General features: G+C 49.5%; 1 protein-coding gene across 1 annotated transcript in view; it reads right to left on the bottom strand.

Annotated features, from left to right (window-relative positions):
- GABBR2 (gamma-aminobutyric acid type B receptor subunit 2) overlaps positions 1-27,522 on the bottom strand; it is a 348,681-nt gene that overhangs the window by 235,877 nt on the left and 85,282 nt on the right. Inside the window, exon 2 of the mRNA XM_027039527.2 lies at positions 2,860-2,997. Coding sequence (XP_026895328.1) covers positions 2,860-2,997 — 138 coding nt within the window. The remainder of the gene's footprint in view (positions 1-2,859; positions 2,998-27,522) is intronic.

Here is a 27,522-nt window from a genome sequence, read left to right as displayed (position 1 = left end):
GGTGGTGAAAAGGCCTGGAAGCTCCCTGGATTCCTCTCTGGATGGGGTTTCTCCAGAGAGCTTGGCCTGCCATGTTTGAACAAAGTGTCCGTCTGCAGGTTCTTCCATCCCTCCATCTCTGCCTTCCTCCCTCCATGCTTCTGTTCATTCAACAGACATATAATAAGGTCTGTGAAGTGTTAAGCACCAGGAAAAACAGGAGTAACTCAGGCCCAGGTTCTCTCCTTAAGGAGCTCAAAGCCCAGCTAAACATGCCCCCACTTCTGCCAAGCCCTCAGAGAGGGACAGGCAGAGGCGCAGGAGGGGTGGGCCATGTATGTGCTCAGCTAGAAGTAAACACAGGGAAGTGAGAAAAAGAATTTCTAGAGGGGAGACTTTAGAGAGTGCAGTAAGGAAAGGCTTCTTGGAAGAGGCAGCATTCAAGCCGGATGTCTAAGAATGGGCCGTTTCAGGGGGTGGGAACAGTGTTGCAAGAAAGACCCAGGATGCTGAGAAGCTGGGGTAGTCAACTCGGGGAGCAGCAGGAGGCAGGGCAGGGGTAAGGATAAAACAAAAAACACTTAGTGCTAAGGATGTGCCAGCCACAGGTCTGATCATAATGTGATCATTTACCCCACACAGCAGTCCTATGAGGCCGGCCTTCTCCCTCCCCTGCTTTTCTATACGAGGAGCTGAGGCTCAGAAAGGCAGTGCCTGGCCCTGCCGAGTAGGGAGTACAGCGTGCTCCTCAGTCTGCAGGAAAGGAAGCTGAAGAAGAGAAGGTGACCCGCCCAAGGTCTCACTGTTTGCAGGCACCACAGGGCCTGAAGCCAGGTGAGTGGTGCTGGGTCCCAGGCACGTGGTTGGGTTTGCACCATAGCATGCCAAGCTGCTTCTCTGACCTCATCTCCTGCTGCATCCACCCACATTCAGCGTGGCCTGCTCAGGCCACAGCGAATGACTCAGTGCTCCCCAGGCCCACACACTCCCCCACCTCTTGCTTCTGAGCGCCCCGTTTCCTCTGCCGGCAATGCTCTCCTTCACAGCTCCAGCTGTCCAGCGTCCTCTCTTCCTTCACAGCCAGCTCCACATCCCTCTTCTGGGAAGCCTTTCTTGCCCCTGGGCTGAATGGGTAGCCTTCCCTGGGACCTCGCTCCTTCCTCATCATACCTCAGCCTCAGACAGCTCCTGCCTCCCTCTGGGCCCTGAGGTCAGTGCTCTACCCCCAGCATCCCATGCAAGCAGGGCCAGACTCACTGAGCTCCTCAGTCAGCAGGAGTGCGGTGAAACCAGATCCTGCTGTGGTCAGGCTCCACTGGCTTCCTCATTCCCATCCTGGCTCCCCACTCACCATGCTCCTGACCCACTGCCCCTTCTCTGTTCCCTGAACATGACAAGTTCTTTCTCAGCACAGGCCACCTGCATTTCCTATTCCATCCACCCAACCAGCTCCTTCTCACCCTTAAGGTCTCAGCCCAAAGGTCACTTCCGTCAAGAGGCCCTCCCTAACTGCCTTGGGGCCGTCACCACTAGTCCCATCACCCTGCTTATTTCTATCCTGGCTGCTTCCTACTGCAGTCTTTGCTTAAGGGCCAGACTGCCTGAGTGTAAATCCTGACTCTGTTACCTATGAGCTGACAGTCCCTGAGCAAGTTACTAGACCTCTGTGTGCCCAGGTTTTCTTCTTTATAAAATGAGGATAATAGTGACTACGGCACAGAGAACTTTTAAGGATTGAATTAACGCAAACAAGTGCTCAGAAGAGTGGTATGTTGTAAGCCTGTAAGCCTTACACAAGTGTTAGCTCTTAGTATTATTACTTGTTTACCTGCTTACTGCCTACCTGCCTCCCTCCTAGAATGTAAGCTCTGAAAGGGAAGGTGCCCTACCTGTCCTGTTAGCACTATATCCCCCAGTGTCTACCAAAATTCCAGGCACATAGTAAGTTGCCTGTTATATTTGTTGGATGTATGGTAGGGTGGATGATGGAAGAATGGATGGATGGATGGATGGATGGATGGAAGGAAGGAAGGGTGAATGGATGGATGGAAAGAAGGAAGGAAGGAAGGAAGGATGATGGATGGATGGATAATGGATGGAAGGGTGGATGGAAGGAAGGATGATGGATGGACGGATGGATGGATGGATGATGGATGGACAGGTGAATGGATGGATGGATGAAACAAAGAAGTAAACCACATGCGTGGGCCACCACTCATTCTCATTGGTCACATCTTTCCATGCTCTTCTCTTTCCTAGTCCAAAGAACAGCTGGCACTGGTGAGTTTGTCTATATCAGACCTTACACTCACTGGCTGGATGGTGTATAACATTTGCCAGTGTAAAGAGTGAATACTGGTCAGGAGCCCCAGGAAAGGCTTGTGTGAGGGAAAGGGCAGTCTTGGTGGACAAGAGAATTTCAGTGGGGGAGGGAGGCTTGGCAGCAAGGAGATAAAAGTCCATCTGATCAGGGAACAGTGAGAGCAGGGCTCAGAGGTCTGAAGGCGCAAGATGTCTCTGGGGAAAGGTGGGTTGTCGGGAGGGGCTGAGGCATGGGGTGAGCGGCAGGAACAAGAGATGATGCTAGGCAGGCAATTGGCTGGATGTTGATGGCACTGACAATCAGGCTAGGGAGTCACTGAAAGATTCCAAACACGCAGCGGAGTTGGGGCCACCCCACAGAGACCCACTGTGTCTGCCGTGCCAGAAAGGCAGAGGGTTGGGCCAGGAGTGGGGGTAGCAGGAAGCTGTGCGATCATCCAGGAAAGAGTTGGGGAGGCATGAACGGAGCAACTTAGAAACCACGTTGCACAAGGAACCATTCCTGCAAAAGACTGATGCCGAAGACAGTCCCCTAACCAAAAGTGACCCAAACCTTACCTGCACCAGATTCCAGCCTTGGAGAGATTCTGCAATGATGGATGTAACGGACGGACAGACTCCTCCAAACACCATCAAGTGATTCGGCCCGTATTTTATTGCATCGTAGAAGGCTTTCAACCCTTTCGCATTATCACACTGGGGAGCAACAGACAGAAAGAGAAGCCTGAATTAGAAACAGCTTTCCCCAGGGACAGGGGCCCGACAGCAGATTCACACAAACAAATTTCCTCACGGGAAACCTTCTAGGTTTCAGCTCCCCCATCGGGCGGCCTCTCCTTCAGCCAGCCCTGAACCCATGCTGTAAGCTCGGTGGGTGTGATGATGGCCCCCTCACATCCAGTCTCTCCTCCCCCCAAACACCCCCCCGATCCAACTCCAGGACCTCTGGCTCCTCCATTATCTCCATGCAGAACGCAGGGAGGAAAGAGCCCCCAGATGCCTCACTCTGGAGTCTCCCTCTTCCTGGGTCATTTATATTTTAAAAGAAGACAAATCCACACCCATTATCAAAAAAGCACAAAACAGTAAGTGTCGGTGAGGATGTGGAGAAGTTGCAACCATGGCTCATTGCTTGTGGGAACGCACAATGGTGTATCTGCGAGAGAAAACAGTACTGCAGTTCCCCCAAAAGTGAAGCAGGATTACTATATGATCCAGCATTCCACTTCTGGGGAGACAGCCAAATGAACTGACAGCCAGGACTCGAAGAGATATTTGCCCATCCATGTTCACAGCAGTATTATTCACAATAGCCAAAAAAGGTGAAAACAACCTACCTATCCATCAAGAGACGAAGGGATAAACAAAATGCGATCTATACACACACAACGGAATGTTTTTCAGCCTTAAGAAGAAAGGAAATTCTGACACATGCCACAGCACGGATGAACCTTGATGACATCATGCTAAATGAAAAAACTCCAGATGCAAAAAGACAGATATCGTGGGACTGCACTTAGATGAGGTCTCTAAAGGAGTCAAATTCGTGGAGACAGAAAGCAGAATGGTGGCTGCCAGGGGCTGGGGGAGAAGGGAAGAGGGGGGGCGCTCATGTTTAAGGGGGACAGAGTCTCAGTTTGGGATGATGGAAACATTCTGGAGACGGACGGCGGTGACGGTTTCACGACAATTGAAAGTACTTAATGCCACTGAACTGTACTCTTAAAAATGGTTAAAATGGTAAATTTTATGCTATGCATATTTTATCACAATAAAAAAAGAAGGAAGAAGGGGAGGAGGAAGAAGGGGAGAAAGAAAGGGAAGAGGAGGAGGAGGAGGATCTGAAGAGGAGAATTCGCTCGGCAAACCCTTGCCAAGCACTGCTATGTCCAGTCCAGGGCTGGATGCTTAGGTCACACAAAAGCTGGACACAGCTCCTGCCAAGGAGCTCACACACCAGAGACGAAAACTGGCCACTAAAACAGATCCCAGGGATCCAGCGTGGAAACGAACAAGGACAAATGTCCTCAAATGTCGGGAGTAGGTGAGGACTCACTTCCACCTCTACCTCTGTCATTTGTCTCTTCCCTGCACAGAGGCACTGGCACCTAGCCGGGCTCCTTGCTTCCCCTGGGGCCCGGCTAAGCCTGCTCACCACCCAGCCGTCTGAGGCTTCTTTGTTAAACATAAACCAGTCCTTCTGACTGTCCTGCTTTCCGTGCACTTAAAACCCAACCTCTTAGCAGAATGTAATTCTCAAAAGGTTAAAAACATCATTCTTATGAAAATTGATGGTGGGTATATGTCAACCTTTTATTTAACTCATTAATAAGGGGATCTGCAGCGTGACAAAGTGGACTCAAGAGAAAATTTGAGAGACAGGGATTTTTATGGCAAATGGAAAAATAAGAAATAAGGTAAGATTGCCAAATTAGATAGAAAAACAGTTAATGTCCTACAGGACAATAAAATGTTAACCGTTGTGGACAGAAAAGAAAATCACCGAAGACTAGCACATCTTGTCGGTTTCAGAGAATTGTAAGCGTCTGGGTCTTAAGTTCCACCAGTCAGATGGCTCTTAGACAGGGCTGCTAGAAAACGCTCTAAGTGTTAGGCTAACTGGTTATATAACAGCTACTTTGTCTTATTTACAAGTTTGGGGCCAGGGTGTGAACCCCTCCTATCATAATGGACACAAGAAGCCACTAGGTTCAGCCTTGCCTCCCACTCTGACCTGATTTTCCTCCATCTCTCTCCCTTGCTCATCAAGTACAGCTCATCAGCCTCCTTTCTGTTCCTTGAAACGGAGAGCAATTTCCTTCCTGCCTCAGGGCCTTTGCACTTGCTGTTTTCTCTGCCGGGAACAATATTCACTTGTTTCTTGGCATGGTTCACTCCTTCTCATCATCTAGGACTTGGTATAGCTGTTACCTCCTCATCGCTGTCCCCCATCCAAAACGTCCCCCACCTCCAGTCACTCCCTAACATGCCACCCTATTTATTGCCCTAAGGCAGTTCCTAACATTATCTGAAATCATCCTGTTTTTTGATGCCTGTATATTGACTGACCTCCCAACTAGAAGGTAAGCCTCCGAAAGCAAGGATTTTTGTCACTGTTTTCACAGCTCTCTCCCCAGAGCTCAGTAAGGGACAGCAAGAATCTGTTGCATGCCTGAAGGAGCCCTCTGACATCCTCCCTGTATCTGCTCTCTCTCCTCTCCTTCTATGCCCATGTCTCACCTCTTACTTTTGTCTTCCTCTCCATTCTGGGTCCTCCTCTTCCTTTCTGCTCCCTCTCCCTTCCCCTTAAGTGATCATAATGTGGGACCAGAGTGGCTCAGTACTTACTCCTCCCTTTTCATTTGAGAGATTCTGACCCACAGCGGGTGCTGACAGGGCTGGAAACCCGAGTGTGAGCGGTGGCTGGCCTCAGAGAGCCCACTGTCCAGCAGAGGCGGTGAGACAGCAGGGGGAGGCCATGTCACATGGGGCACAGTGGCTGTGCAGGGGAGGGGTAGGGCCCAGCAGGCCCTAAGCACCCGGGGGAGGGCAGGGTGTGGGGATGGGTGGTGGGGGGAAGGCAAAAGGCCCTGGGCAAGGCTGAGAATTGCAGCTTGCAGAGATCTGGGGAATAATTCCATTTTTTAATTTAAATTTAATTTAAAAATGGACCGCATTAAATTTTTTTTTTTTTTGCTAAGAAAGAAAGAGAGAAGGAGAAAATGAAAGATGGGAAGGAAGGAGAGAGGGAAAGAAGAAAGATTAAGTTCTTATTGCTTCTTGGGGCCCTCTATTAATTGTCCTTGTTCCTTGATTGAAAGCAACACTTCCCACCCTGCACGGAACACAGCCGATATAACAGAGCAGTTCATGTTTTAATTGTTTCTACCATGATTTACTGAATCATTTCCCATTTTAATACATTCTTGTAATGATTTTAGCTTGTTTCCTAATCTGTAGCTAGTGACAATGATAATACAGTGCCACAAGATTTATAATCAAAGTTGCATTAAAACAATATGAGCAACAATGAACTTATTAATACTTGTTCGCTCTGCAAACATTTCCCTGGTACCTTGTCTGTGCAAGACTCTGTAATAATGATGATGTCCTGACTTCTCACAAATACACACCCTGAATGTCGACTCAAGAGCAGGAGAATATTTGACAACCAGTATTTTAACTGGAAGAATCTTCTAATGTTTACAAATGTTTATCCTACTCCATTTTCACCAGGCTGGGTGTGAAAGGTGGAATTTTGGCCCCCGCGATCCGTGCCCCTTGATCTTATGCTCACGAATATGTTATGTTACATGGAAAAGGACTTTGCAGATATAACTAAGGTTTCTTATCTGCTGACTTTGAAGCATTATCCAGGTGGTCAATGTAATCACACGAGTCCCAAAAAGCAGAGGTCTCATTTGCTGGTAGAAGGAGTGAAATCAGAGACTCCAAGCATGGGACAAATTCAGTGCACCTGTTGGCTTGAAGGTGAATGGGGCCACATGTTAAGAAAATGGGGGCCTCAGTCCTGCAATCCAAAGGAACTGGATCTTCCCCAGTGGAGCCTCCAGGTAAGAACCCTGCCCAGGAGACACCTTGATTTTGACCTTGTGAAGCCTTGAGCAGAGGACCCAACCGAATCATGCAGTACCTGGACTTCTGGCCCGTGGACTGTGTGAGCCAATGCATGGCTGTGGAGTAAACCACTAAATCTGTGGTCATCTGTTATAGCAGCAATGGAAAACTAACACGGTGAAGTAGAATGAGAAAAGCAAGAATAATATAGTGAGGTTTTCTTTAAAGCTAAATGTATTTCATTTCAAAAGCTATCCTTAATTTGTAGATAAGATGCTTCAGAGTCTGTATGGTGTTGAAATGTTTTTCTGTTATAAAATTATAGATAGTAGAATGGCTTTTTAAAAATGAATTTCTGTTTTCTTTAATGTCTATTTATTTTTGAGAGAGAGAGGGAGAGGACATGAGTGGAGGAGGGTCAGAGAAAAAGAGAGAGAGAGAGGGACAGAGGATCTGAAGCAGGCTCTGTGCTGACAGCACAGAGTCCGATGAGGGGTTCAAACTCACATAGGACGAGATCATGACCTGAGCCGAAGTCGGGTGTTTAACCAAATGAGCCACCCAGGTGTCCCGAATGGTTTTGTTTTTAATATCCTAATGTGACAAAATAAAGTGTTTATTATTTTTTTTATTGTTTATTTATTTTTGAGAGAGAGACAGAGTGCAAGCAGGGAAGGGGCAGAGAAGGGGGGGTGACACAGAATCTGGAGCAGGCTCCAGGCTCTTCGCTGTCAGCAAAGAGCCTGACACGGGGCTTGAACTCACGAACCGTGAGATCATGACCTAAGCCAAAGTCAGACGCTTAACTGACTGAGCCACCCAGGTGCCCCAAAGTGTTTTTTTTTTTAATGGAAGTTTCTCTTCCACGTCCCCCTCCCCACTCTGCTTCTTCAGCTTTTACTGGTGTGTGAAATCCAAACACATGGGCATCGCTAATCTAGCTAGCCCTGTACCTTCATTTTCAGATGCAGACCCCAAGGACTAGAGGAGAGAAGGGGTTTGTCACTGCCCTGTCAGGATTAGGGGAAGGATTTCAGGATTCCTGGTTTAGAGCTTCCTCAACAATCTGGAGAAGTCAGCTCAACAGGCAACGGTGATGTTAAAGCTAGCAGTATTCTAGAAAGGACCATTTCCCTCAGAATAATGCTCCAAACCCAGGTCTCCTCCTGATTAGTGCTCTGGACCTGAGGCAGAATAAACCACCTACAGGGCACGAAGCACACTTCCCCAGCTCCCCTAAAGAGAGCACTTTTAAAGTGACTACCAAATAAAAATCACATGGCATACCTGTCCCATTTTAGATGTTACTCTCCCTCCTCCTCATTTCTTTTCTTTTTTTTTATTTTATTTTTGAGACAGAGAGAGAGAGAGACAGAGCACGAGCAGGGGAGGGGCAGAGAGAGGGAGAGGGAGACGCAGAATCTGAAGCAGGCTCCAGGCTCTGAGCTGGCAGCACAGCCCCATGCTGGGCTTGAACCCACGAACCATGAGATTATGACCTGAGCTGAAGTTGGACACTTAACAGACTGAGCCACTCAGATGCCCCTCTGTCATCCTCATTCTGATACCGTAACTTCTTGCCTGATACGAATAGTGTCCTAACTAGAGGGACTTTCCAGCTGACCAAAGCTGAGTCTCTGTGGATGAACCAGATTGGAGGTTGTCGACCCGGAGGCCCTCAGGCGCCTGCCTGGGACCCGGCAGAGAAGTTTGGAGCCGGCGAGGGGGTTCCTGGGCTCCCAGCAGCTCTTCTTCTATCTGTTCTATATTCAGCATCAAGGTCCCACGTAATAATCTGAAAAAGGGGATTCCATTGCTAGTAGCATAAAATGCCTGAAAACCATGAAGCGGACGACTCCGGAGGTCCTCGCCCACATGTGATTTTTGGTTTCGGCCTGGAGAAGGGCAGGTGAATGTCCTGAGAGGACTGTGAGGCGATACTGGCTGAGCCAGCCACTCGAACACACTCCCTGGAAGTTAATCCATTGCACGCCAGTTTGCCTGAGAATCAATTCACCAAATCACTGGGGGAATTTCTCTAAGTTTGAGTTTCCTGAAGGACTCCTTGCAGACACTTCACATGGCCATTTCACAAGGATTTGTCCTTCCAGCTCAGGTGAAAGTCAATTTCACCTACATTTCACATTTCAGTCCTTCCTCAAGGCTGCCCTTGGAGATGCTCCCCTAATGCCTGTTTATTATCGTCCTCTTCTTGCGGACTTCGGACCCGCCCCTGCATGAGCCAGGGAAATGCCAAAGCTTTTCTATGCCCCCCATTTAAGGTGTCTGTCAGACGGCTTTTAGTGAGCCGGTCACTGGGCAAAACTATCATTCTGAGAAATTGTTTATGGCAAGTTGTCTTTGAGCGATTTGGCTTTTGATGAATTGCTCTCAGAGCCCCTGTAAGGGGGTTCTCGTGCTCTGAAAGAAAGCTATGGGCTTTATCATGTTCTCCAACTTCCCCACCTCCCCGATTAGAACCTTCCCACCCACCCGCCTCTAGAGGGCATTCTGACGGTTGGCATGGCCAACCTTGACCGGCACACAGGGGAGACAATTCCTTCACGGATCACATTCTCTCGCAACGGTTCAAAGCTTATGGATGGGCCAGTCTCTGGTCTGCCGTTTTGCCACTTGGACATGGGCTCTGGTACACAGTAGGCCCTCTGTAACTGTTGCTTTCCCCCCCCCCACCCCACTCCCCTTTCCTCTCCAGTATGTTTCCTCTTGGCCCTCCGCGGACTCCAACTCTACAGCAGCTCATGGTCACCGTCCCCAAACTCCTTTCCCTGGTTTCATTTCCAATGGCTCCTCCTTCCTGGGAAGGACAGACTTGTCACAGAGAAATCATAATTGGCACATACAGGCTCTTAAAATTCAGCACCTATAAATGGGAATGGACCCAAAAGCCATGAAAATCCATTTTTTTAATGAAAAAGTAGAACTCTGGACTACATTCCATTTTCATTTAAATCTCATTTTTAAAGAATTAAGATACTTTTTTGACTTAAAAATTTCAAAGCAAATGTTGCCAAGCGCTAAAATGTAAAAATGCCAGGGAAATGTCACAGTTAATAACAACCAATTTGAAACTGAGAATTTACTCCGTACAGAATTTCAGAATTGAAGAAGAATTTAAAAACTGATGTGTCCAACCTGCCCCAGCTACAAAGTCCCCCTCTGTGTCTCCCACTCCAGGAGTGGTCAGCATCTGTTTAAACCCCTCCAGTGGCAGGGGTCTCACTACCTCACCAGGGAGTTACTTTGTCATTGGCCAGCTCTGCTTCTTAGAAAGTTCTTATGTCGTTCTTGAAATCACCCTCCTTTTGCATTTCCTTTCCAAGTTCTCATTCTAGAACAAAGGTCAGCGAACCTTTCCTGTAAAGGGCCAGGCAGTAAACATCTTGGGCTTTGTGGACCATATTTGCGACTCGTCAACCCTCTGTAGCACAAAAGCAGCCACAGACAATACATAAACAAATGAGTGTGGCTGCAATCCAATAAAACTGTATTTACCAAAACAGGCAGCAGGCAGATTTGGGCCACGGGCCATAGTTTGCGCACCCCTGCTCTGGAACTTGTTAGAATACGTACAGTCTTCCATTCCCATGAGAGCCCTTCAGATACCTAAACTCAGCCAGCCTGACTTGACTCCATGACATGGCTTTCAAGCCAAATGACCCTTCACTCTTCTAATCATCCTCTTATGATATGATTCCACACCCTTTCCATCTGTGGTCATCCTCTGGAAAGGCTTCAGAGGACAGAGATTTCTAGGATGCAGCCCCCCCCCTGCCCCCGCAAACACCTCCATCTGCCCTGTACAGAAAAGTCACATAGCTGACACCCACCAGGCACTCACTATGTATTAGGCCTCGTACTAAGAACGTGGTGTAAATTATCCTGTTTGTTACAATATTATTATAAGGCAGAAACAATTATTATTTCCACCCTTACAGAGAAGGAAACTGAGGTTCAGAGTAGCTAAGTAACTTGCCCGAGGTCACATAGAAGGTGAGCACTGTTTTTATTTTAAATAAGAACATGTGACGAGATATTTCACTTGCAGAAAAGAACGTACCTTATACATATAACTTAAGTAAAGTATGAAAAACAGAAAATGAACATGCCATATACCCAACACCCAGCTTATGTGGAAGCCTGTGTGTGGCCATCCCACGTATCCCCCCGCCCCCCGCCTTCACCCAGGGAGCACCCCTACTCTGGATTTATCCTTCTTTGCTTTTCTTAATTGTTATTTATTTATTTATTTATTTATTTATTTATTTATTTGAGAGAGAGAGAGACAGTGTGCAAGTGGGGGAGGGGGACTGAGGGAGAGAGAATCCCAAGCAGGCTCCACGCTCAGCACGGAGCCCAATCCAGGGCTTGATCCCACAACCCTGGGATCACGACCTGAGCTGAAATCAATCACAAGTCAGACGGTTAACCGACTGAGGCACCCAGGCGCCCCTCTTTATAATTAAATTACATGTCTACATTTTCTAAACGCTATATCACGTAAGTTTACTTGTTTTTGAATATATATATATATACACACACACACACTCATACACATATGTAGAATCGTGCTGTACATTTTGCCTGAACCTTGAACTGAAAACCTCTTTATGGCTTCATGTTAACGTTTGTGAGATGTGTGTTGTTGAACAGAGCTGCAGCTCATTCATTTTCAGGGCTGTGTAGCACTCCACGGTAGGACTATGCCATGGCTTATTTGTTCGTTGCCCTGGTGACGGACACGTGGGTTGTCTCCAGGATTCTGTGTGGCTGCTGTTGTAAGTAAGACGGCTGCACATTTCTCTACGCGGCACACACGCAGGGCTCCTGCAGGGTCTGAACCTGGAAATGGAGTCGTGAGATCACAGCATCTCCCACATCTTTTCAAAGTGGTTTTATCCATTTACACTCCCACTGTCGGTCTCACTACTCCACACCCCTACCAACTGTAATTTTTGCCTACCCTGTGAGTATCTGATGTCAATTCAATTTGTATGATCCTGATTTTTAAAGAGGATAAGCCATCTTTTCATATGTTTATAGGTGTTTCTGTTTCTTCTTTTGGACCAGTGACTGCCTATTTTTCTATTGGGTTGTCTTTTCTTTACTGATTTGTTCAGAGCATGCCTAGACGCAATACCAAACTGAATGAAATGATCACCTCCCTCATTCTGAGCATGGATTTCTATTAATGCAACCTTAAAATGCATTCCTTGTATGTGGCACCTATTTCACACAGAGTTTACTGTCAGTAAAAACTACTAAACCAGCAGACATAATCTTGGTAACAAAACACCTTTGAAACTTTCTTGGGGGGGTGGGGGGAGAAGAAAAAGACTACTAGATGATAAATGCAGCCAACCAAATACGACTCAAAAAACACAAATCTCAGGAACAGAGGCTTGTGACTAAAAAGGAGCAATCGTGTGCGTTGGACCCATTTCACATGAAACAACCCACAATGTGAAGACACTAATGTAACATAAAACTCAGAAAGAGGAGGAGGGAAAAGAGTCACAAATTTCCTCTTCTTCCACAGGAAAACTTTAATCTATACTATCTAAAATTGAAAACAGGAGGGGCGCCTGGGTGACTCAGTCGGTTGAGCGTCCGACTTCAGCGCAGGTCATGATCTCACGGCTCGTGAGTTCGAGCCCCACATCGGGCTCTGTGCTGACTGACAACTTGCAGCCTGCTTCAGATTCTGTGTCTCCCTCTCTCTCTGCCCCTAACCCACTCGCATCCTGTCTCTGTCTCTCTCAAAAATAAATAAACATACATAAATAAATAAATAAATTAATTAATTAATTAAAAATTTTTTTTAAATAAATAAATAAAATTGAAAACAGGAGGGGCACCTGGATGGCTCAGTTGGGTAAGCATCTGACTCTTGATCTCGGCTCAAGGGATGACCTCACAGTTCATGGGTTTGAGCCCCATGTCGGGCTCTACGCTGACAATGCAGAGCCTGCTTGGGATTCTCTCTCTTTGCCCTTGCCCTGCTTGTGCTCTCTCTCTCTCTCAAAATAAATAAATAGACAAAATTAATAAAGGAAAGAAAAGAAAATAGAAAACTGGAGTTTAAAAGCCGGGACTCTCCTCATTGTTTTTCACTGTTTTTATTACCCTTGATATTTTAGAAACAAGGATTTTCTATAATGAAGGAAAAATTGTCTAATGTGGAGTAATTGTTTATACTTTACATTTCCTTTTTTTCTTCTGTAACATTCAAATAAATAAAACTTAACATCAGTTTTAAATAGCATGTAATAATGATCTCATTTTATAAAATGATTTCTGTCCATCTCCCCTCCATATAACATATGCATGGAGAGGTGTCTGGAAGGAGACTCATCTAATGTTAAAAATGGTGAGATTTTGAATGATTTTTTGTAACTCTCCTTTGTACTTATTTGTTAACTTGAAAAAATTTTTAATGCATATATTATTTTTATAAAGACGGAAGGTCGTTTTTAAATAGGTAGGCTTCTCACACCCAGCATGCTTTCTCAACCATTGTAAATCTCTCCTTCTGTTCTTCTGTGGTCGACTTACTGAGCTGAGAAACAGGACTTTACATTTCTTATTGCTAAATCATGTTTAAAATTAGCCCAGCACCATGGCCAACTGAATTAAACACACACTGTATTGTTTTTCCAACGAAATGAATTCATTTAGACATTTTCTGAGCATGTATTAAGTGCTAGGAAAAGCAACTAAGTTCCTGTGACACATAAAATTCCTTGAACAGAGTAGATACTCAAGAAATGTTTACTGGGGCACCTGGGTGGCTCAGTCGGTTGGGTGTCCGACTTTGGCTCAGGTCATGTTCTCACAGTCCATGGTTCGAGCCCCGCATCAGGCTCTGTGCTGACAGCTCAGAGCCTGGAGCTTGCTTCTGATTCTGTGTCTCCCTCTTTCTGGCCCTCCCCCGCTCATGCTCTGTCTCACGCTCTCTCTCAAAAATAAATAAACATTTTAAAAAAATGTGTACTGAAATATTAAATTTGGAAGCAATGAGAGTAATAATAATAACAGCAATTTTTTTTTTTTTACTGTTTGTACCAGGTACGATTCTAATTTCTTTAAATGTATTAACTCACTTAATCTGCACAACAACCCTATGAAGTATGTCCTTTTATTGTTCGTATTTTAATAAATGAGGAAACAAACTGAGGGTCAGAGAGGTGAGAAATTTGCACAAAGTTTGCATGGCCAGTAAGAGGCAGAGTTGGGATACGGGCTCTGAATCCCTGCTCCAAGGGATCTGTGTTCTGTTTTTCTCCCTGGGCACACAGCCACGCGACATTCTGCAGCCTCCTTCGCAACCAGGTGTGACTACTGAGCTTTGGCCAATGGCATGTGCTTGGCCTATGAAACCATTCCGTGGGCACTCTGTGCTCTCTGTTCTACCCACAGTGTGAGTGGGGAGACGCCAAGGACCTATAAGTGGTAGGGCTCCCCCAACCCTGAGTCCCTGGGGCCCACCCCGAAGCCAAGTAGGACTGCTACTTCAAGAGAAACCGTCAGCAGGAGGGCAGTCTCAAGAGCTGATAGCCTGTGGGAACCATGCCTTCGGGATATTCCTCACTCCTGCCAGGCAACCCAACCCTTGACTGAGCATGGAGGGGGGACAGGGGCTCACCGTTTCTGGCCAGCACAAGACTCAACAGCAGGCAAGCTTTGAGCCTCTGGTCTGGGTGGGACTTTCTCAGAGAGGCAATGTTGCCTGTGCCTCTTCCCACCCACCCTGCTTCCTTCCCCCCAAAAACCCCAGCCTTTCACGGGGAGTCAGACCTGCCCACAGTCAGAAGATCCGTCCTGCCTTTCTCTGCTCCCTCCCCGCTGTACCTTTCCCAGTGCACCTCCAACTCCATCTGGGCACCTGCTTCCCAGAGTGCCCAACCAACACACCCCCCGACCCGCACTTGACTATGACATGAGCAAGAAATCGCCTTAATATATGAAAGTACCGGAACACAGGGTGTTTGTTACTGCAATTAGACAGCATCGACCAATAGCCATTTGTTCTAACCACCTGCTGCAAAAATGTTGAAATGTAAGAAATCAAAACACCTGGAAAACTATTAGAAAAGGGTGAAACTTTAAAGAGAGAAAAAGATGACAGGAAAAGGCAGAAAGAAAGCGTGCTGCGCATTTAAATATTTCCCCTATCATGCAGGCCACTGATGTCAAACCAGAATTGGAAGGACGTAAGCAGAAACAGCTCAGATTTGCTGCACTGGGCTGTCCTGGTCCCCTCTGTCCCCCGTGCCCAGCAAAGGGCCTGGATCCAAACAGGTGTTTAAAACGTATCGGCTGGACAACATTATGCTGTGCGGTGGGTGCAATCCCTGTGGATGGCTACAACCTGAAATAAAAAGTAGTCATATCCGTATCTCCGTCCCAAACAGCTTATTAAGTCCAGCCATCTTGAGTTTTTCACACCCTTTCCTCAGGGTGATGGACAGACCATCTGCTTCTAAAAGCCTCCAGAGAGCCAGACTGTCCATCCTGGATACTGAGAAACACTGGCATTTCTGTATTCTCTCTGAAGTTGTCACTCTGGATTCTTGGCCAGCTGCAGACTGTGTCATTTGAGGATGATGGGGCCACAGCACACGTCTCTCCCCTGCGTGGGTAAAGCCATCTACGCAAATTACCACATGTTTTTCAGACGGGTGGCTACAGACTGCGTTTCGTGGTTAGCTGGCGATAGGGGCCCCCGCATATGCAGGTGTGACATTTTTAAAAGTCAGGGTCACAAACGCAAAACACAGGCAGGCTGCCTGTCAGGAGGCAGTGGTGATGGCGATGTTCCTTTCCACAGGTGTGCACAAATATCCCAAGTTCTCAGCACTTCCCCTGGGGATGGGGGCCCAGGTCACCTGCTGAAGAGGGACTGCACACCAGCTGTGTGCCACCGAGCCACTGCTGCCCCTCTCCACCCCACACGTGCCTCCACAATACGCCTCTCCGAGGGGCGCCCTGGCTCCACATTTGCCGAGGGAGGTGGAAGGTGTGAGGGGGTGAAGACACGGCCCCCGCCCTCAGGGACTTACAGTCTAGAGACGGCTGGAGACACAGAAACAATTTGGGAAAATGTGGTGCGGGCCACAGCAGAGTTGGATCAGTTACAGAGCACGGGTTTCCTCCGATCATACTCATGGGGGGTGATGAAGAGCCAGGTCCTGGGGTAGGTGCTGGGGACGGCCTCGGCCATCAGGGAGCGTGAGAGAAGGCTGAAACAAAAAGCTGTAACACAAGGCCAGGTAAAAGTGGGAACCACAGGAGACACACAAGTCACGCAAAAAAGGAAGGAATATTGAAGTCACACTGACATATTCTGCCCAGACTTCTTGGAAGAGGTGCAGTCAAGCTGAGCCTTGAAAGTGTGGAAGAGACAGAGGTGACAGGGAGGCACAGCAGGCTGAGATCCGGCAGGAGCAAAGGCCTGGCAATAGGAAAGTGCCAGGCATACAGGAGAAATGGTCTTTGCTTCTGGGGCAGGAGCACAGGGGGCAGAGGGGATGTGGCAGATGGGTGGGCCAGTGCCCTGGGGACGCTCAGATAGCTGGGCAGCAGGCAGGGAGGGATTTCTTCCCTTTGGGCAGCAGGAAGCACTTTCTTTAATCAGGGGAGTGCCGAGATGGAAGCTGGTTTCACACAAATGCCTCTGGAGGCTGGTGTAGAGGAAGGAGGCCCGGGGAGGGAGGTGGCAGGGGGAAGAGGAGGTCAGCTAGGAGGCAGGGACCACAGTCCAGATGTGAGGCCTGATGAGCAACCTGGTCCAGCACCCCTGGGAAAAACGTGCCCAGAGCAGAGCTCACTTGTCAGGCCCCTTAACTAAGGGGCTCTGAGACTTGGGTTTGACCAGCACATGACATCGACAGGACCCAGTCAAATGGATCCATCTCAACAGCCCCCTTAACAGGACCCAGGGATGGGGAAGACCAATGAGGAAAGGAATGAAAGAAAGAAGAAACCCAGCTCTGTCAAGTACAGGATCCAGTCCTGCACAAGGTGAGGCCAGGCCTCCCACTGTCTGGCCCTGTGACCTCCTCCTCACCGGGCTTCACTTGTAAGATGAGAAGGGTGAGTTAGCAGATTTATCCGTCAGGAGAGGTTAGGCTGTGCGGTGGCAACACACATGCCCAATTCCCAATGGAACACCCCCAAATCTCAATGGGACACTCCAGAAATATTGATTTCTCTCTCAGCGAGGGGAGCTCGATGTGTCATAGTAACTCAGGGGTCCAAACTCATGGAACAACCGCCATCTTAAATGCTGCCATTTGCCAAAGGAGAAGGAAAAAGACAATTCTGGAGACGCTCAACCAGCAATTAAATGGAACTCACTGATCAGACTTGACCCAGGAAAGTCCCAGGGACCCAAAGTGCAACCTGGCCAGCAGGAAAGGGGACCTAGGTGTCAGGGAACCTACAAATGACTGCCACGCTTCATCTCTGATCCCTTCTTGCCCTAACAGTATGTGTTTTGGTTGGTGCTCAAGGCCAGATTTTGGTTCAATTTATACATATCACACTAACGTTTCTTTGGCATTGACCTATGTGCCAGGCACTACGCTAAATTCTTCATATGTACCATCTCATTTACTATTCATAATAGACCTCATTGAATATTTGCAATGACCCTGTAAAATGGATACCGACACTACCCCTCATTGAACAGAGGAGAAAATACAAATTCAGGGAGCTTAACTGAAAAGCTTGAGGTCACATGACTAGTTAAGTCCTGACCCCAGGACTCAAACCCAGGCCATACAGCCTCTGCCTTTTACTCTCCGAGCCGTCCAGAAATGGGGTAAATTGCCTGGTAGCACAGTGGGCTGCCTGTCACTAAGGGTGTTCAGGCAGAAGCCTGCAGGAGGTGGATGTAGAAAGAATTACTTCACTGAGTAAAGGAGTAAATTAGTAAAAGACTCTAATACCGAAATTCCCTGGGGACAGACAAGGAGACAGGAAAAGTGGAGTAAGTCTTGGGAATAGTGAATGGTTCTCCGGGTTGGCGCGTCCACGGGCGAACGAAAGAAATGAGAGGTGGACCGGAAAGGGCACTTGAGCACCCACACACAGGGTTGCAACCTATTCTGGGGGACCCATGGAGCTTTTGTTTTGTTTTGTTTTGTTTTGTTTTTAACCATCTTAATTGTTTTTAATTGTACAATTCAGTGGCATTAAGTGCACCCACAATGTGGTGTGACCATCATCAGTATCTATTTCCAGAATGTTTTCATCATGTCAAACACAAAAGCTCCATACCTATTAAACCCGGGGGCGTTGTTAAAAGGGCTTAACCTGATAATGACGTCACCAGAGCCGAGCCGGGAGGACAACCCTTCCTGTCACCTGAGGGGCGATACGAAGGCAGAGAGGCTGGGCAAAGGGCTGGGTAAAATGAGGCCAGAGTGGGGGTCTAGGTGGGAGACAAAGACCTGGCAGTAAGACAGGAGGAGGGAAGGGTCAGATGCAGAAAGCAGAGGAAGGGAAGCCTCAGAGGGAGAGGGGAGTCCTAGCTTTCCTCCAAGGTCCTATGCATCCTGGGCCACTGGGAAGTGAGGCGGAGAAGCCAGGAGGGGATGCGGGGCCCTGGGGACACTGCCTGGGGACACTGCTGAGTCCAGTGCTGGACAGATGCAGATTAGGGGCTGGCCGATTGCCCACCCCACCGACTCTCCCTGGGACCTGACAGTCATTTCCTGGGACACAGTCCAGAGCTGTCCCCCCAGCACCCCCAGGGGTCTGCGGGCTGACACAGCTTCCTGCCTGTGCTCAAACCTTCACTAGACGCCTGCTCGGAGGTGAGTGGTGACTGCAGGCCTGATGGGCTTGTCACCCCCTCAGCCCACAGCCACACTCATCACTCAGGAGGTTCGTTCTCCGTCAGCAGCCGCTCACTCAGAGTTAATTATGTGCCTCTCCTGTCCTCCAGCTGGGGACACGGTGGTCACTCCCCCGCCTGATGGATGGAGGCTGGGCCTCTGTCACACATCACAGTGACCAGGGGACTCTACTCAGGGACTTTCTAGTTCCCCAGTCCCGTCATACACCTTTCCACCTCTGTTGCAGGCACCTGTCTTCTGGGCTCCTTTCAGGAGGTGGTTTTTCCCAGCACCTTGATACTCTGGACCAGCTTCCCCAGCTCCCCTCCCGGTGGCCACCTGACCCCACAGGTGCGGTGCTGACCTCATATGGAAGTTGACTTCGGGGGTCCTACTTGTACAGGCAGCCTTGGGCCCAGCTGTGTCCCCATCTCAACCCTTGTTCCTGTACCCTAGCTTCTCCAAGTCTGAAGTCCTAACACACTTTCCTAGGTCTGCATCCCCAGGACCCGATCCTTGCCTGTCCCCCACCCCCCCCCCATCTTCCCCATGGCTGAGGTCCTGCTCAGTGGTCTCCAAGTCCCCGTGGCACTGTCCACCCAGACTGCAGTGCCTGGGGCCATGCCTGGACCCTGAAGGATGTGAAGCTTCTCCCTGCCTAGAAAGCACGTAAAGGGGTTTCAGCACGAAGCCTAACTGGAAAGACAGATCAGAAAACAGATACCACGAACAACTTCTCCAGGAGAAGAAATTCTTTTGAAGAGTAGGACCCAGGAAGAAGTGCTGATGGAGGTTGGGGGAGGCTCCAAAAAGGGGGATTCATTTGAGGACTGGGGCTCCAGGAAAGGCTCCCGTAGATCTTGGGGCAGCAGTTAGGGATCAGGTGCATTTAGGAGTATGATCCACTCTGAAGAAGCCCCTTTGCAAGACCTTTGACCAAGTGGCTGACAAAGCTCCAAGAGTAGCAGCCTCTGGAAGGCCAGGGGTGGGTCCAGGTCCTCAGAGGGCAGCCCACTGCAACCTGGGTGGGAGCTCACACCCCTGCACCTCCCTCCTTTGTGAAACAGACAAGCAGTGCTGAGAAGGCCTAACCCTAGCGCACTTATAAGGACTAGATGGGACGGAGCCCTTAGCTAGTTATCAATATTGTGTATATTCAGTTTGTGGCATCAGGTATTTACTAAGCATCTCCTGCAAGCCAAGCTCTATGCCAGGCAGTGGGAAAACAGAGGGAAACAAGTCAGAGCCCATTTTTAAAAGCCACAGGCTAGTGGGATGAGAGAGAAGCCAGGGAGCAAACACGGCAGGGGATGGGAAAGCATGCTGTGAAAAGAGCTGCAGTGTGGGGCCCAGAAAAGGCCACTGAACCAGCACCAGCAGTCAGGGTAGGTTTCCTGCAGGACGAGGCACTTACGCTGAATCTTGAAACATGAGGAGAAAATAGCCAGATGGAGAGGGTGGAGGAGGGTGGCCCGCATCAAGAACAGCGTTCATTCACTCATTCGCTCTACACGAATTTCACGAGCACCTAATATGTGTCAGGCACTGTGACAGGTGGTGGGGACACAGCAGGGACTGAAATCCCCACCCTCTGGGAGCTTCCATTCCAGCCATTCCAGTCGGGGAAGGAGAGGATAAATAAGTAGGATAAGTAAAATATTAGTAAACATTCAATAATGCAGCGATAGGTAAAATGTGTTATACGGTGATGAGTGCTAAATGGAAAAATTAAGTGGGGGGACAGGTTGTGCAGGGTGGTGGTGGGGGGGAGTGAACTGTTAGATTCCCTATCAGCAATGACTGATACCCGGAAGAGAGTGCGGGGAGTGCAGAGAAGGTGAGAGGCTGTGCAGGATGGAGGTGTCACAGGAAGCAAGGGAGGCCAGCATGGCGGGAGGGCAGTGGACGGCAGACCCGGGAGAGCATCCTGGGGAATTAGTAACAGTAATCTTAATTATCATTAAACCAGCCCCACTGCTATGGTTCCTAATGTACTACTGAAGGTCAAAGCAACTAAGAACCAGAATAACTTGGTAATAGTTCCCCTCCAACTCCAGAAGCATCAGAAGCATCCAAGCCTGGCCACTGAAAACAGCCACTCAGAATCCCAGAATCTGAGGGATCGAGAATCCTCTAGATGGTTTCACCCCAGGTTAGTGTGACCTGCTAGAGGCAGAAAAGCACAGGAGGTGATGGAAACATAGGCGGGAAAACCGCTGAGCTGGAGGAAGGATCTTTGAGCCCTGGACCCAGGACCCGGGGTACAAAAGGAGATGAACCAGAAGCTGTCACCCAGTTTCCATCTTCCTCTGCCAACTCCTGCCTGGTGCCTGCCAGGCAGGACTCCACTCTCCTGAGTTTCTTGTAAAACAGGTCTAATGGGCCTCCCTCCCTCACATGGCAGAGGGCAGGTCAGGCTAGATGGGGATAATGCATTCAGGATAATGCATTCAGATGGGGAGGGGCTGGAAGTCCATGTACATTGAAGGGCGCCCAATCCTAGGGCCGAGCCTGTCCTGGGACTGAAGCCCTGGGCTCCTATTTGTTTGCTGTTTGCTGGGTGACCTTGGACTCGGCCCCTCCTGTCTCTGGGCTTCAGGATCCTGGTCCTGGGACAGCCTCTAGGATCTCCAAGCTCCAGGGTTCTGGGAGGATTCTTACAGGCAGTAGTGTGGTGTCTCTAGAGCGGGTCCTGTCAGAACCACCCCCTAAAACTGGGCCCAGTTCTAACCATGAGAGGACCCCCACCCAGCCCAGACACAGGGTAAAAAGTAAGGCTGCCTATGGCCTCCACAGTGCCCCCTCCCCGGGACTCTGCTTCTTAAACACCCGTCCTGGCCTCCTGGGCCCTTTCCCAGGTGGAGGGCGAAGAAAAATTACCTTCATAAATCCTGCAAAGAGAACAGGAGGATTTTTTAGGGCTTATTCATTTTCATGCAGAAAAAAATATGATTATTTTTTCCCCAAGTAGCAACCTTGCTGTGAAATTCTTACTTTGTTTTCTTTTTAGGTCTAACAGATCCTTCCTGAGCCTTAAAAATATATATATTATTTGAATGCAGTTCTTGAAATTAAAAAAAAAAAGCAAGCAGGAAGTGAAATGAGGCAGATAAAAAGGATAAATATTGCATGATTCACTTAGATGAGGGAGGTAGTGGAGTCAAATTCATGGAGACAGAAAGTAGAGTGGTGTCTCCCAGGGGCTGGGGAGGGGGGCATGGAGGGCTAGAGTTTAATAGGTACAGAGTTTCGGTCTGGCAGATGAGGTGTTCTGGCGATGGATGGCAACGATGAATGCACAAGAGTGTGAATGAACTTAATGCTGCCTAACTGCACACTTAAAAATGGCTCCAACGGTAAATTTGATATTATGTATATTTTCCCACAATTTGAACCAAACAAGCAGGAACGTGATAATATCTTGCCAGGACCGGTCTCATGGCCTCTCCTGGGCCTCAGTTTTCTAATCTTAAAATGGGAGAGAAATCCATTCGTCCTTAATCCCTGAGCCTAGGTATGGAAAGAGAACGCATGCCTTTGTTCTCTGCAGGGCCAGGAAAGTGTTTTTCAAATGCACCAAAGAAACTAAAGAGAAATAAACATGGAACACCATAATGAATACACAGGGACACAAAATGTCCTCTTGTCTGGAGGATGGACTCATGTGCAGTCAGCAGGCTGGAGGCCTCCTTGCCCAGCTACCGTCTATTCGTGAGGAAACTGGAGTGGAGGGAAGGGCAGGAAGTCACCAAGGGCACACGGCAAGTCACCGAGCAGGCTGGGGCAGACCCTCTTGCCCGAGACACTGTGCTCCCCTCACCCGGCACCAGACCCCAACTCCTTAGACCGCATGTGGTTTCCCCATAACAGACATCCCACATCCTCTGTGCCTGGCCAAGCCCAGCACATCTTGCTTCATTCTGGAAGCCTCTACTGGGTGAGATACTCCAGCACCCTCCAAAATGTAATGGCCCAGGGCAGCCCCTGGAGTGTGGCTCTCTAAGGACAGGGCTATATCCTGTACCTCTGGAGCATAACAGTCTAGGGTCCTACTCTGCAGCCAGATGCCTGGTTGCAAATCTCCCACTTACTAGTCAATTGACCTTGGGCCGATTCTAGTCAGTTTACTTTCCTCAGGTCCCCTGTGGCCCTGGCACACATGAGGTGCTGAGGGAATGCTTGCTGGGCACCCAAGGGGGAGACGAAAGGAGTCATGGTGGCCTTGAGGGTAGACACTGGTCTATGAGCTCCTTTCTGGGGCTTCACATTAAATAACACTGGAGACCCCAGGACAGTCCCTGCCCCATCTGGTCCTTCCTGAGGCAATGAGAGGGGGATATCCTCCTGAGTCCCCCACTTCCACTCCTCTAAAAGCCTAGGCCAGCCCAGCCGTGCGATGGAAGGAGCGGGTGGTATGGTCACGACAGGCACCATATGGGAACCCGCCCCTCGCTATTTCCAGCCAATCTGTTGACATGACAACCAGGCTTCCCGACCCTGCCACGCAGCCTCCATCCTAGGGCTTGTGCTGTGTGCCAGGCACACCCTTTACCAGCTGCCTCTCAGGTTAGAGGGGCATTTTCACAGATTCTGTCAAGACCCTTCCCCTGAACAGCAGCAGACGGGGATGCTAGGCCAGGCATCCCTGCGTGGTGGGCACAGGAACCGGCAGCCTTGCTCTTCAAAGCCCAAAAGTGGAGCTTATTAAGCAAGCACAGAGGAAGGGGTGACCACCACCACCCCTCACCCCACCCCGCTCCCATCTCAGAGCTTTCCAGGAAACCCTGGGCTGACTTGCCTTTCCCAACCAGCTGCTGATGAGGGCCCACCCCTATGCCCTGCTCAGGCTCCAGATACTCGTATTTTAGGAACTGTCAGGCCAGGAAGGGCTCACAGAGGTCATCTGGGCCAAGGGATGCATTGCACTGTTGGGGAACCCATGAGGTGCGTCTTATCTGAAATCACAGAGAATCCTGGACGGGAGTCCCCGTCAAGATTCCATTCCTGTTGCTCTCAAATAGGCAAAAGAATGTGCTGGATTCTTCTGCATAACAACAGAGCACACAGAATTTTATTTTATTTTATTTCATTTAAACGTTTCTTTATTTTGAGAGAGAGTGTGAGTGAGCACCACCAGGTGAGGGGCAGAGAGAGAGGGAGAGAGAGGGAATCCTAAGCTGGCTCTGCCCTGACAGCACAGAGCTCGAACTCATGCACTGTGAGATCATGAGCTGAGCTGAAATCAAGAGTCAGGCGCTTAACCGACTGAGCCACCCAGGCACTCCCAGAACTTTATTCTTAAATCAGCAACTTTGTGACCACAAACGACATGCCAGGGACGACACACATGGACTGAGCTTTCCACTCCTGAGGCTCACGACGTGCCAGGCAAAACCCTAAACTCTTCACAAACATCATCTCAAGTAGCCGAATGTTTATAGCACCCCCATTTTACAGATTTGGAAGCAGCAGCTGAGAGAGTTGAAGTACCCAACTCAAGGGCACACTGACAGCAGATGGGGGGAGATGAGCTTGGAGCCAGCCTGACTAGGCACTTACGCATGACTTCATGAGGCCTGGGAGGTGGGGACACCAAGGATGATGCGGCAGCAGGCATCCCTGAGTCACCTGGGGTCGCAGCACCGACAAGGAAACTTCCAGCAATATACTTGGAGAAGTGAGTGCTAATGAAACCATGCAAGGGGAGGGGAAGGGCCCCTGAGGTGGCGGGGAGCAGGAAAGAGTATTCATTTATAAATCATTCTGAGAGCCCTGCCCAGAACCAGGCACTTTTGATCGCACCAGCCATCTGCCTTGCTTGAGGATTTCTTAGGGGACAGAGGGTCGGTGACCGGAATGGCTGGAAGAGGCTTGTTGGAGGAGGAAGATTTCTAACTATGAAGACGATGCTTTAATTTTCCACAGCTCGGGAAACGCCTCACCTCAAAGTATGCGCTACCCCATCCAGAAAGCACAGCCACACTAAATTCTCCACATTCTCTAGAAACAGCATGGACATAAGAGTGCACGGGGTGGGGGGGGTGTGTGGAGAAGTTCTGTTAACAGAGAGCATACTAGAGGACAAAGGAATTTTACTAGGAGGCCGCCGATGCAGTCTGCTGAAATAAACAAATTAAAACGTGGCATTGTTGTCTAGTTTTCATTACTATTTACAGAACAACAGAAACTTCACATGTGCAAGAAGAAACACAAATTTCCAAACTTGGGCTTTGTCATCAGACTCTGTGTTAACACATCTGGATCTACCTTGGGACCCTGGGGGAGTGGCCTTTCTTTTCAGCTGTGGTGGCAAAGCCTCGCCAGGGCCCCGGATACTCCTCAAGTGCCTTGAATGTTTTTTTTTCCACGCGGCCGGTAGATGCATGGATCTAAAAGCCCATCCAATGATCATGAGTGCAGTTAACTTGTGGGGCAGCATCACATCCCTCCTCGGCCCCGGAGCCCGCCCACGGTCCATGCACGACGGACGGGTTGGCTCTGTTTGGTCACAGCACACACACGGGCCACCCTGCCCTGCCCCTGTCCTCTTCATGGGTTTCACTCTTCCATGAACCAGCCCTCTGTTGCCATGGCGGCCTCCCCCACCCCTGGGGGAGGACACACCTGAGCCATCTCTCTTGCGCTCTGTGCCATTCTGCCCATCTGAGCATGAGATAAGATGAGCACCCTCAGTTGAAGGTTTATCGGGGAGAGACATGGACGGTCTCACTCCCAGGTGGGGCCTTGAGGGTGAGGAGTCCAACCGGGAATTTCAACCTCTGTTCCACAGGAGGCCCCTCAAAGCGGGCACTGACATAGTGTGGCCCCACTGGGCAGGGCTCTGGATCCCCACCACCGTCTAGCCAGGAGGGTTCCCTTCTACCAATTTTATACACTGGGATTCTGGGAAATTTTGTTCCAATGGAGGGGTCTGTAGCTCGGCGCAAGAGTGGATGCCAGCAGACTGGAGGAGACAAGGTGGTGTGCCACGAGACCGTGCCCCTCACCATCAGCCAGGTCTGCAAAACCCACAACCCGCAATTAGCGTTCTAGGCCTCCATGGCAGAAAAAGCTCTGCTCCAAAAAAGATCCAGAAGGTCTATCCAGAAGGGCAATAGCAAAAAGTAAAACACAACTAAACCTCCAGGAAGCAAGTATAAGCTTAGAGTTTCAACACAGGGTGAGGGGACCAGGGTTTTCCTTTGACCTGACTGGGGTGAATTACAAATGGCCTGTGTCATACTCCATTGGGACGGCTATAACAAATACCATAGACCGTGTGGCTTAAACAATGGACATTGATTCCTCACGGTGCTGGAGGCTGGGAAGTCCAAGATGAAGGCCCTGGCAGATTCCGGGTCTAGTGAAGGGCCACTTCCAGTTTCCAGAAAGCCTGTCTTCTCCCTGCACGTTCACACAGCAGAAGGGGCAAGGGAGCTCTCTGCGGTCTCTTTTATGAGGGACACACACGTTCTCCTTGAACGCCATACTGTCCTCTGTCCTACGGAGCATGTGGCCCAGGCCCCTGACGCACAGTATACAGTGGGTGCTCATGGACTTGGCACAGTCACCCGGTTACACTGTGACCGGCCCAAGGAGGCGCAGCTGTGAACCCAGGACACGCACCAGAGCTCGAGACATGCTGAGGATCTGCCAGCTCACGGTGGCTGAAGCAGACAGCAGGAGACACAGAGTGGAGAAGGCCTGGATGCGGGGGTCTGCATTCTAGCAGGTCGGTCAGGAAGGGGGCAGGTGCATGTTTGGTAACTGCTGAACATGAGCACTGGCTTCACAGATGCTGTTTATCTCATCCTCCTGTGGGTTGTACCTGAAGCCATCCGTAATAAAAAGCTCGGGGCGGGGGGGGGGGGGGGGGGACAAACAAAAGGGAAAGAAAACCCTGCATTCTCCCCTTTCCTCATTTCAATGAGCCCACAAAACACACAACCAAACACTCAAGTCAGCTAGGGAGAGAGGCCAAGGGGCTGGAAGGGCAGGACGGCTCCCACTTCTGTCTGTTGGGCAAAAAACGTCTTTCCAGGCACCATTTCCAGGCAATTTCATCCCTCCTACAGCGTCAACCACCTCCTGTGGGCAGTAACCCCAAATCCCGACCTCATCCCTGCTGTGCCCCTCAGCTCCAGACTGCACGTCTCCACCTGGGTGACCCACAGGTTCAAACTCAGACTCACCACCTTCCCCTTAAACGGGGTCAGTGTCCCAGAAGGTGCACTGCAGATGTGACTGGGAAAGAGACCCGGAGATTCAGACCCCGAGAAGACTGCTTTCTCTCTGTAAGCCTTCTGTATAGGTATGGCGCTCAGCAGGTGCTTAGTACACAGGAGAGCTCAGTAAATGTCAGCCATCGCTATTATTAGTATTGATATTTGCATTAGTATTAATATTAACATTCCCCTCTGCAGGTCCCCCAAGCTGGAAAAATCAGGAACGACCCTAGACTCAAGGTTTGCACGGCCCCTTGCACCCAGTCAGTCTCAAGTCCTGAAGGTTCTCCTTGCTGCGCCAGCCTCTCTGCCCCATTGGCACGTGCCCCTGTCTGGCCTTGTCATCTCTGCCCTGGACCTCAGGCAGGCTCCTTCACTCCCAGGCCTGCTCCCTCCCATTCCTGCCAGCACCTTTCCTCCAGAGTGAGCTCCTTAAATGAAAAGGTGATCATGTCACTGTGCTCAAAGGCTTTTGAGGCCCTCCAGGGCCAAAGGCACTTTGTTCAAAATCCTTCACTTTACCCATATGGCCCCCCGGCTCCCCGCACCGCTGG

Source organism: Acinonyx jubatus, chromosome D4, assembly GCF_027475565.1.
Source record: "Acinonyx jubatus isolate Ajub_Pintada_27869175 chromosome D4, VMU_Ajub_asm_v1.0, whole genome shotgun sequence".
NCBI classification, from domain to species: domain Eukaryota; kingdom Metazoa; phylum Chordata; class Mammalia; order Carnivora; family Felidae; genus Acinonyx; species Acinonyx jubatus.
Note: the sequence above shows the minus strand (reverse complement) of the source record. Positions and strands in the feature narration are given on the sequence as shown.